This window comes from Gossypium hirsutum, chromosome D02 (genome assembly GCF_007990345.1).
Source record: "Gossypium hirsutum isolate 1008001.06 chromosome D02, Gossypium_hirsutum_v2.1, whole genome shotgun sequence".
NCBI lineage: Eukaryota > Viridiplantae > Streptophyta > Magnoliopsida > Malvales > Malvaceae > Gossypium > Gossypium hirsutum.
Window position 1 is genome coordinate 38640054 of NC_053438.1, and position 16046 is coordinate 38656099.

Here is a 16046-nt window from a genome sequence, read left to right on the forward strand (position 1 = left end):
CTAGGGTTGGGTCAGAGTTGGAGCAGATTCATCAAGATTCAGTTTGTGGTAAGGGCGGGCAATAATTCGTCTTGCCTTGTTTCGAGCTTTTTTCATACCTCATATTTGGCCTCCATAGTGAAGTTAACAGTGCAACCCTGCTTGACACTTATTCACATTATGGACCCGTCGCCTATGAGAAAGACATAGCTCAATGTATATTTCCTCAAATCTTGACACGTTTGGAAATCAGAATTGCTATACCCGATAAGAATAGGGTCTATTTCAGAATACACAAGCATATAATCTCTCGTTCTCCGTAAATACTTGAGTATACACAAGCATAAGGAACCTTTCCCATGGACTTTCTTCTTCTATTGTCTTAGGACAATTTTCCAAAGAAAGGTGAAACCCGATACAGAAGGTTGAGTTCCTTCATTTGAATTGATCATTGCATAATGTTCCAATATCTTGCCTTTTTATGAAGCTTATGACAATCATATCACTTTATTCTTTCGGTCCTTAAGATTCGAATACCTAGAACATAGTTAGTTTTTCCCAAGTCCTTCATGCTAAACTAATGAGTTAATCACAATTTAACCAATGACAGTGTCCTTACATAATTTCTAATGAGTAGAATGTCATCAACATACAGAACAACAAGGATCTCCTTTCCACCCCAATACGTTTATAAACACAAGGCTCATCTACACTTTGCTCGAATCCAAAAGTTTTAATCACTTGATCAAATGTCTGATTCCATGAGTAAGATGCCTGCTTAAGTCCATATATGGATTTAAGCAGTTTGCAAACTTTATGCTCGTTTCTTTTAGCTATATATCTGATGGGTTGCATCATACAGATATTCTTTTCAAGATAGCCATTTAAGAACATTGTCATGACATCTATTTTCCAGATCTCGTAATCAAGAGTCACCGCAATGGATAACAATATGCGGATTGGATTGAGCATGACTACCAGAGAGAAGGTTTCTTCATAATTGATATCTTCTTCTTGAGTATACCCTTTTGTTACAAGTCTGACCTTATAAGTTTCCACTTTTTCATCTACATTTCTTTTCTTCTTGTAGACTCACTTACACTTTACAAGTTTTATCTCTTTCGATAAGTCTACAAGTTCCCACACTGAGTTGGACTTCATAGAATCCATCTAAACTCTTTTATTCATTAATTCAGTTTCAAGCAATGTGTACATATATGGTTTGATGAAATAGAGATTATTTGACATCCATCAATTACGAATAAGAGTATTATTTCTATAAATTTCAATACTATTATTAAAAGTCACAGTCAAGCCATCTTTAAATAAACATTCAACAAAAATCAAGTTTCTCTTAAAAATAAGTACATAGTAAACGTCTTTCCAAATAATCTTCCTAAAATTATCAAAATAAAGATTTACATCTCCTATTATTTTAGCTGCCACACTTGTCCCATTTCTGGACTGTAATGATAGATTCTTATCTCTAAGATATTTCGTTTCTTGAAACCCTTATAAAGAAACACATACATGGCTAATGGCTCCAGAATCAATGATGTAGTGGTTTATTGAATCTTCCACTAAGAAAATTTCTATCGTAAAGAGTTTCATACTTTTTCGTTTGTGACTAGGTAATCCTGTAACACCCTATACCCAACCCATTTACCGGGTCTGGGTACCAAATGCCACAATTAATCTGTAATGCTTAAAAACATTCTTACTTGCTTTAATTACATGCTAAAAATCTTATCATACTAGTGTCGAATTCTTACAACTTTAATCACTTAATATCCAGTACAATTTACAAATTTTAAATCAAGAATCATTTACAGACACAATCAACTTAAACCCTAAGGTGTGGCCTCCAAAGAAACCCCTTTATATACATGAAACAACTATCGCACCCATCTCTTAACTCTAATAGAGTCTGGCTTGGTCCCTTCTCTTGATTTCCAAGTCTTTATCTACCATGCATCCAAGTAGTAAATTTTATAAGTCCAGAAGAACTTAGTGAGGTCTATACATAAAAATTCATAGAAGACTACTTAAATTTTAAAAAAATGATACTTTATGCAAAGAGTTAAACTCCCTAGATTTCGTAGGAGAATTCACGAACTTAGTTGGTGTAGCCAATGCCTCATTCTCTCTGAGCCATCTATTGGCCAACATAATCAATGGTCTGGTCATAACCATGTTCTATCTAGAGATATTCTCACATGGGTCTTACCCCTCCCCCCATTTATCATTGTTTTAGACTGTAACAACCCGTTTTTCAATGGTGTCAAAAATAATGGTTTCGGGATCACAAATCTTACGAGTAAGTTCATATAATTAGTATTTAGTCAATAATAAATTTTTTTATATATATTGAATTTTGATTTGATGAATTGAACTAATTGAATTAAAAGTTAATATAAATGGTTCGGTTCAAAAGTCAAGTAGTTATTAAAAACGAGGTAATAAGACCTCATTTTTGTATTTTAAAGTTGCAATCTTTATTAAATATTTACAAAGTTGTATTATAGGTGAATTGAAGTTGGGTTCAGTAATTTTGAAGATTGATTGCTTAATTAAGGTAAAAGGATTAAATTTAAAAGAGGTAAAAGTTAATTGCTATAGATTTAAAATAGTAAAGAGACCAATATGGTAACTAAACCATGGTTAAAAAGTCCAAGCGATGGTGGATATGATTAATCCACTAGCTTTTGGGCTATTTTCTCTTTTAGTCCTAATTAGTTTAGGATTAAATTGTAACTAAGTTTATTTAGTTGGAATTTAATTTAATTGAAAGACCAATTGTGCAATTAAACCTTCATTAGATGGTAATTACACCATATCTTCAATTGATGGACAAATATGGACATTTTTTTTATCTATTTTTATAGGTATATTGTAAAGGTTAAATTTGTAAATTAAGAAAATAAAAGGTTAAAATTAAATTAATGTTAAATTAAAGTTATCATCTTCTTATTTCTTTCTTTCAAAACCTGTATAGCCATGGGATAAGAAGGAAGAAACCTTCGGCCAACTAGGGGTCTTTGATTTAAGAGGTAAACCTCGCCCGTTTTTAATAATTTTTATGTTTTTAAGCTCTTATTAGCTTAATCTAGCTAACCTGGGGATTAATTTGTAAAACTGTCAAATGCTATGGATTGTGCCATTGATGAATTTGAGATGTTCTTGAAATTTTATGGTAGAATATTAAGCTTGGTTGCTAGATAGGACTATTTTGTAAAGTAATTTTTGGTAATTTTAATGTTTAAGGACTAAAATGTGAAATTAGAAAATTACAAGGACTTTATGTGAAATAGCAGGATGTATGGGCTGTAATAGGGTCTCAAAAAATTAGGCTAAACTTGAAATTGAATAAAAATGGTTAAATTGCATGTTTTGGGCTTAGGGACTAAATTGTATAAAAGTAAAATGTTGGGGGAATTTTGTAAAACTGTAAAAAAACTTAATTGCATAGAATCGAGGAAAAAGGAAAATTAGCAAATAACCCCTGTACTTGGTCGTTATTGCAATTTAGTCTAGTAAGTTTGTTCGGTTTGTAATTTAATATCTATATGAATTGTATGATGATATAATATGAAATAATGGATATTAATTATTCTATTGACGATATAAAGTTATTCAGAAAATGTTATTGAATTTTGGTACTTGGGTCGAATGAACGCTAGATAGAGTACAACTGAATGATAGCGTGTTATGCGGGGTTGGAGTGGAGATTGATGTGGCGTGCTTTGCATATATTTTTTCCCGGGTATTCCGAGGTTCAACATTTGTTGCGAACCCTCGTGTTATACTATCATGTTTTGGTGTGTTACGGGGGCGGATGTATAACCTACGGGTTAGGTGCCGAGGTGTGTTATCGGTTGGATTAACTCTTATGAACGTTTGGCGTGTTATTGGTTGCTTTAGCTCTTATGAGCATTTGACGTGTTTCGATTGGACTACTTATTTAACTTGTCAAAGAGTTAAGACTGAACATCAAGTTTCTTCAAGTAAATTGTATCCTTTGGAAATCCCAGAATGTAAATGGGATATGATTACCATTGATTTTGTTTCAGGGTTTCCCCTTAGTGCACCCAAGAAGAATTATGTACGGGTGGTAGTAGATCGACTTACCAAGACAACTCATTTTCTTCCTGTGAATACTACATATTCTTCGAGCAAATTAGCTGAACTTTATATTATTAAAATAGTACGCTTACACGAAATACTATTTTCCATAGTGTTTGATAGAGACCTAAGGTTTACTTCAAGATTCTGGAATCAGTTACAGAAATCATTGGGAACTAAGCTACAATTTAGCACTGCATTTCACCCTCAGATTGATGGCTAATCAGTAAGGGTTATTCAGTTTTTAGAAGATATGTTAAAAAGTTGTGTAATTGACTTTGGGATAAACTGGGAAAGGTATGTTCCTTTGGTCGAGTTCACCTACAATAATAGTTATCACGTCAGCTTGAAGATGTCTCTATTCGAAGCATTATATGGTAGAAGGTGTAAAACATATACTTGTTGGATGAAGCTTAGTGAAAGAAAGATAATGGGTCCAGATCTAGTATGCGAAACTGAATAAAAAGTTGCTATCATTCGTAGTCATTTAAAAGCTACACAGGATCGAAAAAAAAAACATATGTAGGTTTGAAAAGGAAAGAAATCTCCTTTGAGGTTGGACATAAAGTGTTTTTAAAAGTCTTCCCTTGGAAAAGGATCACCAGGTTTGGCCAAAAAGAAAAATTGAGTCTAAGATTTGCGGGGCCTTATGAAGTTTTAGAGAGAGTTAGACAAGTGGCGTACAGGTTGGCCTTACCTCTTGAGTTATCAAAGATCCACAATGTGTTTCATGTATCAATGTTGAGAAGGTATAAATCAAATCTTGATCATGTTGTACGAATTGAGGAACTAGAGGTTGAACTAAACCTGTCATGTGAAAAAGAACCTATTTGTATTCTTTCCAGGGAAGTAAAGTAGCTGGGAAATAAAAGAATTCCCTTGGTTAAAGTGTTATGGAGGAATCATAGTATTGAAGAAGCTACTTGGGAAAGAGAAAGCCTAATGAAAGATCAGTATCCTCAGTTATTTTTAGGTATGAATTTTAGGGACGAATTACCTAAGTTAAGGATAATTGTGACTTCCAACCCGACAAAGTCCTAGTATCCAGTTATTGTTGTTGATGTATGGTATTTAGAGTAAATTCTTAGTGGGTAAGGTGTTATATTTGGCTAAGTACATAGATTCCATGAATGCGCCTTTGGGCGAAGTTTGAGTTTGCCGAGCTTACTGGTTTGGTGGGCTCTTTTATGGAGTATGCGCCACCCCAACTGTTAGAAGATTATGTTAAGTCATTAGTTTGAAAAAACTATTCATTATTTTATTATTATATTATTATTTTTGTTGAGCAATTTAGTTAGACAAATGAAAATTGGTTAGAAGAGAACTAAGTTACTTTAGTTGATAAGACTCACATTTATGATGAGAGAGAAAGTGATTAATCATAGGAATCGAGGGGGTTTAGTGGGATAATCTGACTTATCCACTAAACCTACCTTCCATGTTTATCTGTATAAAGTTAGTATTGGCTTATTGAGCAAGTTTTACGTTTTCTATTGCATTCATAATTTCTTTCAAATTTTCTCTGCACCTTTTCTCTCTGAAAACCTGAGACCTGAGGCTTGCTTGAAGATTTGGGTTTGTTGTACTCAGCCAACTCCTTCATTGTTTTAGCCCCTGGCAAACATCGGTGAACTTTAGGTTATATTCATGGTTATTTACATGACCTTGGAGTTGCATGCTTTAGGGTCAGTTTAGAGTGTAAGGAAGAAAACTTCCCGATTTTGAGTTTTTTGCTAATGTTTTCTACAAGCTTGTTTAGTTTTTTGGTATAGTGATCTGATAAGTTTAACTATCTATATTATGGTTCAAGACACTCTTGATGGCTCTTGAGATAAGGGCAAAAGCCATGTTGTTTAAACTTGCTGCATTTTCTAGAGAGTTCCTTCTTACTTCCATGTGCGTGTGTAATGCCTTTGTTTATATTTTTGTTCATGGTAAGTATCCACATTCTATAAAGATGATATGTTTGCACATGAGTGATGGATGTTCATTGTTATTACTTTGAGTTGGTTTGTCTGTGTAAATGGAGTAAGTACCCCTTCTTCGTGTCTAAGTCATTACCCTTTTCTTTTGCATTGAGCAATATGGATTGAATAAGGTAAATGAATTCATGGCATTACATTCAATGAAATAATACGATACACAATAAATATGGACTATTGGCGGCTCAACATCACAATCAAGATCCAATCTAAAGTTCTTAATCCAAGAGATTGCATTAAGGAATTTCGATCTAAATAAATTACAGATATTTGAATTCCCTAGCAGTTTAATATTCATTAACGGGGTAAATATTCATCAAATAGTCAACATATCCCAAATATAAGATTTAATAAATTGCCAACACCTAAATATGAAAATTACCTCCCCACAAATTTGGTGAGGAGGAAGTGGGCACTCCCCGATGCCAAATTTCCAATTTTTTATTTTTAACACTTTATACTACATTTAACTTAATCATCCGTTTAATGTGTTCATTTATCGTGCAAGAATGGTACTTATAGGCACTCATGTATGGTTGAATACTGATTTTTCTTTTCTTTTCTTTCCTTAATTATCATTAGTCCAATTTTCCTTAATTACCATTAGTTAGTTTGAGTCCAATTTTTCGTTAATAATCATTATTCCAATTTCTCCATAATTGTTTTTAACAATAATAAAGTGAACATAAACATCAAAATTTTTGCTTCGCTTGCCATTATTGCCGTGTATAACATTATTATGAAACATTTATATATTTGACTACAATAAAATGAATCAAGAAATTTTTAAGAAATATGATAATAAATATGAATTTTATAAAGTAATTTAAATGGTAAATTGATAACTATTGAATTTTTACTTTGTTTTGCTTATCATTATAAGTAAATAATTAAAACATTGGCTTAATATAACATTTGGTACTTAAACTTAACATTTTTTCTTAATTTAGTACTTAATTTTTTTTTTTGCACAATTTGGTATTTGAACTTGAATTTTTTCCTAATTTGGTACCTAAACTTTTTTGGGGGCCAATTTGGTACTTAAAGTTAGCATTTTTTTTTCTAATTTGGTACTTAAGCTTTTTTTAGGTTCAATTTAATACCTAAATTTATTAAATGTAATACGAATTACGCAAAATACTAACGGTGTTAAATTTTTTTTATGCTACAAAAATATTGTCAATATTAGAAGAAATTCATGTTAAAAAAATAGGTATTGGGCTATGCTCAATGAATTAATATTAAATAAGAAAAATAATTTTAAAATCCCAAATTAAAAGAAATACATTATTTCAATTAGTAAAATAATTAATTAAGTAAATAAAACTAAAAGAAATTGAATATATAAAATACAAAAAATATCATATCATCTGTAACATGTCAGTCATACATTGATTATTTTTACTACTTCATAAAAAAAATAATATTGTTAGTGTATTGGAGTAATTTGTAAAACGTTTACAAGTACCAAATGGAAAAAAAAGTACCAAATTAGGAAAAAGAGTGAAGTTTAAGTACCAAACTGAACTCTCAAAAAGTAAAAGGTATCAAGTTTAGATACTAAATTAGACAACAAAAATTTTAAATGTCAAATTAAAAAAAATTATCAAGTTCAAATATCAAATATTATATTAAGCTTAAAACATTCCTCTATTTACTTATTATTGAATTTTTGCTTTGCTTACCACATATATTGTAGTCTATGCATATATACGTTGATTATGGTTTGAAAATTTTCTATATATATTTTCATATTTACATTTATAATTAACTCACCTCATATAATTTACTTACTATAAAACTTACAACTAAAATTCTCAAAAGATTAAAACCTCAATTTTCACCGACATAACCAAAACCTGCTAAAGCAATGTCATCTTTCCGCCCTTATTTTATTTTCACAATTCCGACACAGAACAGAAGTAGATGAGAAAATTTTTGGTTTTCAGATTTTTGGACTCTCCCTGCAATTATAAATTTATTTATCTATATATTACCCCATACGTTGAGCTAGCATTTCACCAGTTAAAACCTTTTACATAAATTGATTTGAACTTAACAAGGATATCTAATTATCAATAAGGCAACCAACGTGGAACTGTTGTGAGACTATAATTGAATGACTGTAATATTAAAATTCAAAAATTATCTCACTACCTAAGGTGAAGGTAGAAAAATTTTTTAGGGTATCAAAATTAAATTTTAATGTTTATGCTAAAAAATGTAATTTTATTATTTGAATAATTTATATTTTTTAATTTTTAAAAACTAAATTAAATTAAAATTTTATCACTTTTCAATTGGGTCAAAATATAATTTCACTTTTCACATTTGACGTGGACGCGATTTCGGAAAAAATGGCACATTCCGGTAAATAATAAAATACCGAGCCCATTTCGATAAATTTAAAAAAAATAGGGTTTTTTTTTTTGTAATTTGCCCTCCCTACCACTCTCCTTGTTTTTATGGATTTATAAAATAAAATAAATTACAAATACGTTTCGATAATTAATAGACCCCCTAAATCGACTGTTATTTGCTCATTTCTCGAACATGACATCAAGTGTGCAGTTCCGTGAGTGAGTCATTCTCCCATCCCAATAATGCAAAGTGAACACAAGAGAACAACGACAAAAAATGTATACTATATAAGCTTTAGTCCAAGGAAGGCAAGGTTAGTCTCGAAGAAAGAGTCTTGTTTCTGTTGTTGTTGCTTTGTTTGACCTTTGCAAGTTAAGTTTCTGTTTTCTTTTCTTCATCCTTCTGACCAAAGTTCACGCTCAAGGGCCAATCGCATTTATGGTATCAAATTTCGCATTGGATAAGTAGGGCAGCCTTCAAAACATTGAGCTTGCTAGCTGAATTTTATGGAAAACCACAGCATGGCGACTGCAACTCCGGAAAACAAAGATAGCTTTGCTACTTCCGGAAATGCCGATGATAAGCAGAGCAAGGCATTTGTCAATGATAACGAAAAGGGTGGAATTAAGACGATGCCCTTCATCTTACGTAAGCTTTTTGACAACTGTTGGAATCCTAGATTATTTATTTATTTATTTCTGGTATGGCTAATTACTTCATCGTGTATGTTCCAGTAAACGAGATATGCGAGAAATTGGCAATGGTGGGCTTCAGTAAAAACATGGTTAACTACTTGACACAGCAGCTTCATATGCCCTTAACAAAAGCAGCCAACACCGTGACCAACTTCAATGGTACCTCGAGCTTGACGCCATTGCTTGGGGCTTTCATTGCTGATTCCTATGCTGGGAAATTTTGGACCATCACTGTCTCAACGGCCATATACCTAGCAGTAAGAATGGTTGCCTTTTTCCATAGAGATTTTCCGTTCTGAATACTGAGGGTTTTCGATTTACCTACCTGTGTGTGTAGTTGGAGGACAAGAAGCATCAATTTTACAGTTTACTTATATAGTCGGAACATTCCAAGAAATGATTCAATCTCTCTTTTTAGTAAAAAAAGCAAGTGTCTAATATTGACAAAATTAATTAGACTGATTTTCCATAAAAGAAAAATTAATTAGATTGACGGTCTCTTGTCTGTTAAAAAAACTACAATCTGATCTCATCTGATCTGATGATGTGAACAGGGAATGATAGTCCTAACACTCTCAGCAGCACTGCCACAGCTACGGCCACCGCCATGTGCAGGTGACCAAGTTTGCCAAGAAGCCAATGGGAGTCAAATGGCTGTTCTCTACCTGTCTCTTCTATTCGCAGCCTTAGGATCAGGCGGGATCCGGCCATGCGTGGCGGCGTTTGGGGCAGAGCAATTCGTTGAGGAGGATCCTACGCAGCCTAAGAAAACGTGGGTTTTCTTTAATTGGTATTACTTTGCATTGGGAGTCTCAATATTACTGGCATCAACTGTGCTTGTGTATATTCAAGACAATGTAGGATGGAGCTGGGGCCTTGGAATTCCTACCTTAGCCATGGCTTTGTCCATAATTGTATTCCTCATTGGTTACCCTCTTTACCGAAATCTGGATCCTGCCGGCAGTCCCCATACTCGTGTCTTACAGGTCTCTGTTGCCGCTTTTAGGAAGAGAAAGATTCCCTCGATTTCTGATCCTAAGTTTTTGTATGTCAACGAGGAGCTCGATGCATCCATTTCCACAGACGGTTTGCTTCACCATACAAAGCAACTCAAGTAAGTTGCCACTTGCCTGCCCTGATTTCATATCATATGATTTAAATTTATTCAGTTTCTATTGAAAATCTAAACTCGTACTTCTATTCTAACTGACTAATCCACCTGTGTAGATTTCTGGATAAGGCTGCCATTGTCACTGAAGAAGATAGTCTCAAGTCATCAGAAAAACCCAATTTCTGGAGACTGAACACTGTCCATAGAGTTGAAGAATTAAAATCTATATTGAGGATGCTACCAATTTGGGCAGCTGGTATTCTATTTGCCACATCCAATGCTCAACAGAACACATTTTCATTGCAACAAGCCAACACAATGGAAAGACACCTGACCAAGTCTTTTGTAATTCCCTCTGCTTCTATGTCTGTCTTCGGCATGTTATCAGTGCTCATCACTATAGTCTTATATGATCGCCTATTGGTTCGTGTTGCACGGAGGATCACAGGCCTTGAACGGGGCATAAACTTCTTGCAGCGGATGGCCATTGGCTTTTTCATCGCAATAATAGCAACTATGGTCGCTGGATTCGTTGAAGTGAAGAGAAAGCATGCAGCCTCGGCTAGTGGCCTGATTGACAGCCCCGAATCTACAATTCCCATCTCAGTATTTTGGCTTGTCCCGCAGTATAGCCTTCATGGCATTGCCGAGGCGTTCATGGTAATTGGCCACCTCGAATTTTTCTATAACCAAGCTCCCGAGAGCATGAGGAGCACCGCCACTGCTTTGTTCTGGACATCCATATCCGCTGGGGACTACACAAGCACACTTTTGGTTACGCTAGTCCACAAGTATTCCGACTGGCTTCCTAATAGAAACTTGAATAAGGGGAAGTTGGAGTATTTCTATTGGTTGCTCACACTTTTGCAAGCTCTAAACATTGTATACTACTTAATATGTGCAAAATTTTATACTTTCAAGCCTCTCAGCCACAAAACAGAACATGTTGAGGGGGTTGAACTCACTACCCAGGTTTAACTGCGTCTTTCCCTTAGCATGAGAAAGGAACAGTCTTATATATATGTATTATATAAAACTTAATTAGCTTGTACAAGAAACTTGAATTAGATTTTCAATAAGCAGGTATATGCAGGCAACGGTGACCTTGAGCCTTGTTTGTTTGTTTGTCAGTCTTTTTGTGCTTCTCCTCGTTCATGCTTCATGCGTTTGATGGGTGTAGGTGTCTACATGTAGATTGTATTTTGCCCTTCTATTAAAAATTAATAAATTAATTATTGTATGTTAGAAAAAAAAAGTGTAAATTGATCATTTGATTAAAAGTTTCATCCATGTGTTGTTAAGTGATTAGTTGACATATTCTCTTTTTCACCCACCCTACTTTATTATCGATTTATAATCTTGAAAACTAGTATCACCTCTATGTATGTTGGATATATCCATCTCTGCTCTGTTTCGTCCCATCCCATCCCGCTTCGTTTCAATTTCATTTTTGCTACTATCTTTAAAATTTTTAATCATTTTAAAGTCAAGTAAAATATTTAAATATAATTCTTCAAAAAGCTTATTTAAACGTAAAACATAGGTATTTTTTATAGCACTTTACTACATTTTTACCCTTTTAATAATTATATATATACAAAAATAATACGATAATTTCATATAATGGAATAGAGTGAGGCAAGATAAGTAATTATTATAACTGCTTTATACCCACTATCCAAAACAAAAATCCACCCCAGCCCCGCTCCACATTCACTTTCCAAAAGAAAAAAAATTCACTCCATTTGTAGCAGATCGGCTTAAAATCCATTGACGATTCGGGTTTTGCCATCTTTAAGATAAAGTAAAAGTACTATAGTGGCCCACGTACTAAGAGTTAGATTACATTTTGTCCATTTACTCAAAAAAGAGCAAATTGGTTCTTACATGTTAGATCAAAATGCAGACTAGTCATTTTGTTAAAAGTTCAACTAATCTCTACTTTTAAGTGATGAAAAGACTAACAGAGCAACTAAAGAGTGACATGTGGTGTGCCATGTGTACCTCATATTGATGTGACATATTTTGCTACGTCAATAAATATTTAAATATTAAAAAATCTCAAAAATAAATTAAAATTTAATAACTATTTTAAAAGAATAGAAAATTATTTAAAGTTTATTAAAATTTATAAGAAATTATAAATTGTTTTGAACTATTTAATGATTATTTAAAAGAATGTCCAAAATGAACTTAAACAAATGGTTGTCTAGGTCCAAATGAGCATAAACAACCTTTTATTTGAGTTCATTCTCGAGTTGTTTCCTAAATAATTATTAATTAATTATACATAATTATACATATTTGTGTATGTATATATTTGAATTCTTTAAACCCTTGTATATATATAATTTTAAAAATTTTAATCATTTTTTATAATTTCTTATAATTCTTAATAAATTTTAAATAAGTTTTTTTTATAATTCTCTATGTTTTTATAATTTTTTTTGAAAAACAATATCTACGATGAAATGAACCATGAAAATCATATGTTTGGCTCATTTTGGATGTGGTTATAAAAATAATTATAAAAAATTATTTATTTTAGAATTTTTTTAAAAAAAATATTATCACATCAACATGATGTACGTATGACACGCTATGTGTAAATGGTTGGTTCTTTTGTCAGCAACAAAAGCATTTAAGAGTAGAAATAAATGAAATTTTTAATAAAATGATCAGTTTAGTTGATGCGTTGTGAAACTAACTAAAAATTTGTCTGAGGCAAGTGCACTTACCAATTAATAGTATAGCTACGATAAGTAAAGATATCGTTTCCACGAAGACTAAACTAAAAGTACTAGTAATTATCGTCTTTCTATTATTTAACCGAATAATTCGAGTGATTGAATAAGAACTAAAATTAACTAAATTAATTAACTAACGAACATGACAAAGAACATATCATGAAAATAATCGATTAACAACCAAGAAGCGAAACAACATTCAGGAAAAAAATCACCTAGATTTCATTTGTCACTATCAATCTAAATTACGCAATTTCTTTACTTAGTATCTTGATCCGTAGAAATCCTTAAATTATGCTAATATCTCTTTCGAGCATAAGAGCAACTAACTCTAGGTTGATTAATTGAAATTTCCCTCTAACTAAAACCCTTATTATCGCATTAACTCATGTCATAGATTCCCATATTAGATTTGATTCTAATTTGATAGATTTATGCCATCCTATTTCTAGGATTGCATGCAACTCTACTCAACTATGCAAAATCTACTCTTAAACAGAGTCTATTCTGTTGGTATGCCGGCACCCCTACGGCACAGCGAAAAAATAAAACATCCGGCGATTCTAACCATAGATCCATGTGTGAGGAACGATCGGGGTGAAATAAAGGTTTCAAAATTACCGAATCTTTATTCTGAGTAGACAGTGATGCCTCGGCAATGAGTAATCTGATCTACTATCGAACCAAGCCGCAATCTATCGTGACTCCGGCCTCTATATAATCCACCCAGTTGACAATGAATGGAAGGAATCTCCAAAACTATTTTGGAAAAGACTTTGCTTTGACGGCTGCTAGACCCCTCAAGTAAAGAAAAAATAGGATTTTATATCTCTTTTTAGGATTTCTAAAAATTAAATAAATATAACAATGTTTTTAAACCGAAAATTATAATTACATTAATTATAATAATGATTTCGATAAACTATATATTTATTTGAATTTATATACAAACCAAATTCATGTTCTCATTATGCGTACAACAACCTTGTACATCTAATGTATTCGATATTTGATTACCCAATTAAATTAATTCTATAATTAATTTAATTCAAGTGACAACCAAACACAATACCAACTATGTTTTATTCCATTCATTTCAACTATAGGGTGTGACCTTGTAGGTTCTTGTAACGTTAGCAGTAATACTAGAATGATTCCAATGTTACAAACAATGAGTGGCACCTAGCAATGCATCATTGCTACCTAAGTCACAAGAAATCATGATCTGACATAACATTTTATGATTAACCTTTCATGCAATAATCCTTAAGTCCTTTATCTTTGGATTGGACCCAAGTCATGGAATAGTCACACTTGCATAGTCCATTCCATATTCCTTGATATCTTAAGTAGAATATGATATACAAATAAGTATGACATCTCATATCAGCTTATTTGAGTATAGCCATGCATTTCTAGTCTCACTCAATCAAGTGGCCTAAGATATTACTCCCATTATGTAGGAGGGACTTATCCTATATCGATCAACCACATCCCTCTACACAGATCGTGGTATATCCAACATCAGCCTTTATAGAACAACCAGTTACGGTGTATGTTTGACTGTATCAAAATATACAACTCATGATGTTGGGATTATGATAATCTCAAGTCTGAGGATCATATACATATTAATCACTATGAGTAATGTTGTGACAATTACATAATAATCCAAGAAACATACTCATAACAAGTCAGTCCAATATGTTGTTCTCTAACACACATATTCATGCATCGATTTTGACATTCCATATCAATGACAACTCTTTATCATCAATCAACTACATGTTAGTCTTAATGCATTATTGTTGTCCTAGCCAACAATAATACTTGACTAAGGACCTTTTAAGAATAATCATATTATTCTCAGGACATTATTATAAAGCAGTTTATTTATAAACACAGAAAAGAAACTGAAATAATAATGGTAACGCCTTATTAACAAACATGATAAATCAAGTATGTTATTACAAACATCTCATGATTGATCTTTGGGCATACTCTAACATATTCAACCTCCGATTTAAGCACATCGAACATGGGTCAATACTCTAGAAATATTGAACCAAGAGTTTAGCACACATAATTGAGAATAATCAATTAAGTATTTATTGTGTAAAATAAAAATTAAATTACAGAATTCATCATAAGATTCATCTCTCCTAGGTATTTAGAAAATTAGTCCATGCTTGAAAATAAAAACAACCAAGAGACAGTATAACCGAAAGAAATAAAGAAACTCATGATAACTTCCTAAGAACTCAAATGAGATTATTTAATCTTGACGGAAATATGCTTCAAAGTCGGCCTCAATGGTGTTTTTCGAGTTGTTTTCTTGAATATTCTTTGATGGTTTCCTCCTATCTTCTTATTTTTGTCATATATATGTCTTAGAATGCCCGAAAAATCTGAAAAATGTGATTTCCCACAGGTTTATTTGAAATCTTGTGAAATCGACAAGGCCGTGTGGAATGGTTCAGCCCGTGTGACTCCTGTAGCCTGCTCCAACGCTTCGATTTTCACTCGTTTTTCACTCTTTTTGCTCCCAAGTGCTCTATTAAGCATTAAAACATGAATTTAATGATTAGGAGTATAAAATTTACAATTAGCATCGCATAATCATCCAAATATACATTAAGAATGATGTTAAAACATGTTATCTTTAACATTTATCATTGATATTTAATTATACATATATGTACTACTTTGCCATTTTTTTAGCAGAGGGGGAAAAATTCAACTAGACTCTTAATAGAGGGGCCTCCATGGTGCTTTTATCTAATCCTAATCATCCTTTAATTTCAGATAACTTATATAAAAAAATTGAAAAAGTTAAACTATCGCTTATCACCATATATGGGCGAACTTTTGTACGAAAAGGTCAATTTTTATTTATATTTTACATAAAAGGATTAACTTATATATTCTTTGTAGAATGGACAAAATATAATTCACCTCTTAATACAAAAAATTACCATAATACTTTTACCATGAGAAAAGCTTTTCGAGTAGACTAACAGGTTTTCATATTCGAAAGAAACATAAAGTA

At 32.4% G+C, this 16046-nt stretch overlaps 1 protein-coding gene across 1 annotated transcript; it reads left to right on the top strand.

Annotated features, from left to right (window-relative positions):
• The first annotated feature begins 8586 nt into the window (after positions 1 to 8586).
• Positions 8587 to 11380, top strand: LOC107886263 (protein NRT1/ PTR FAMILY 3.1). The gene is made up of 4 exons (XM_016810161.2): positions 8587 to 9092; positions 9179 to 9396; positions 9694 to 10253; positions 10367 to 11380. The coding sequence occupies exons 1-4, from the start codon at positions 8951 to 8953 to the stop codon at positions 11226 to 11228; spliced, it is 1782 nt and encodes a 593-aa protein (XP_016665650.2). The 5' UTR covers positions 8587 to 8950; the 3' UTR covers positions 11229 to 11380.
• Positions 11381 to 16046: the final 4666 nt, after the last annotated feature.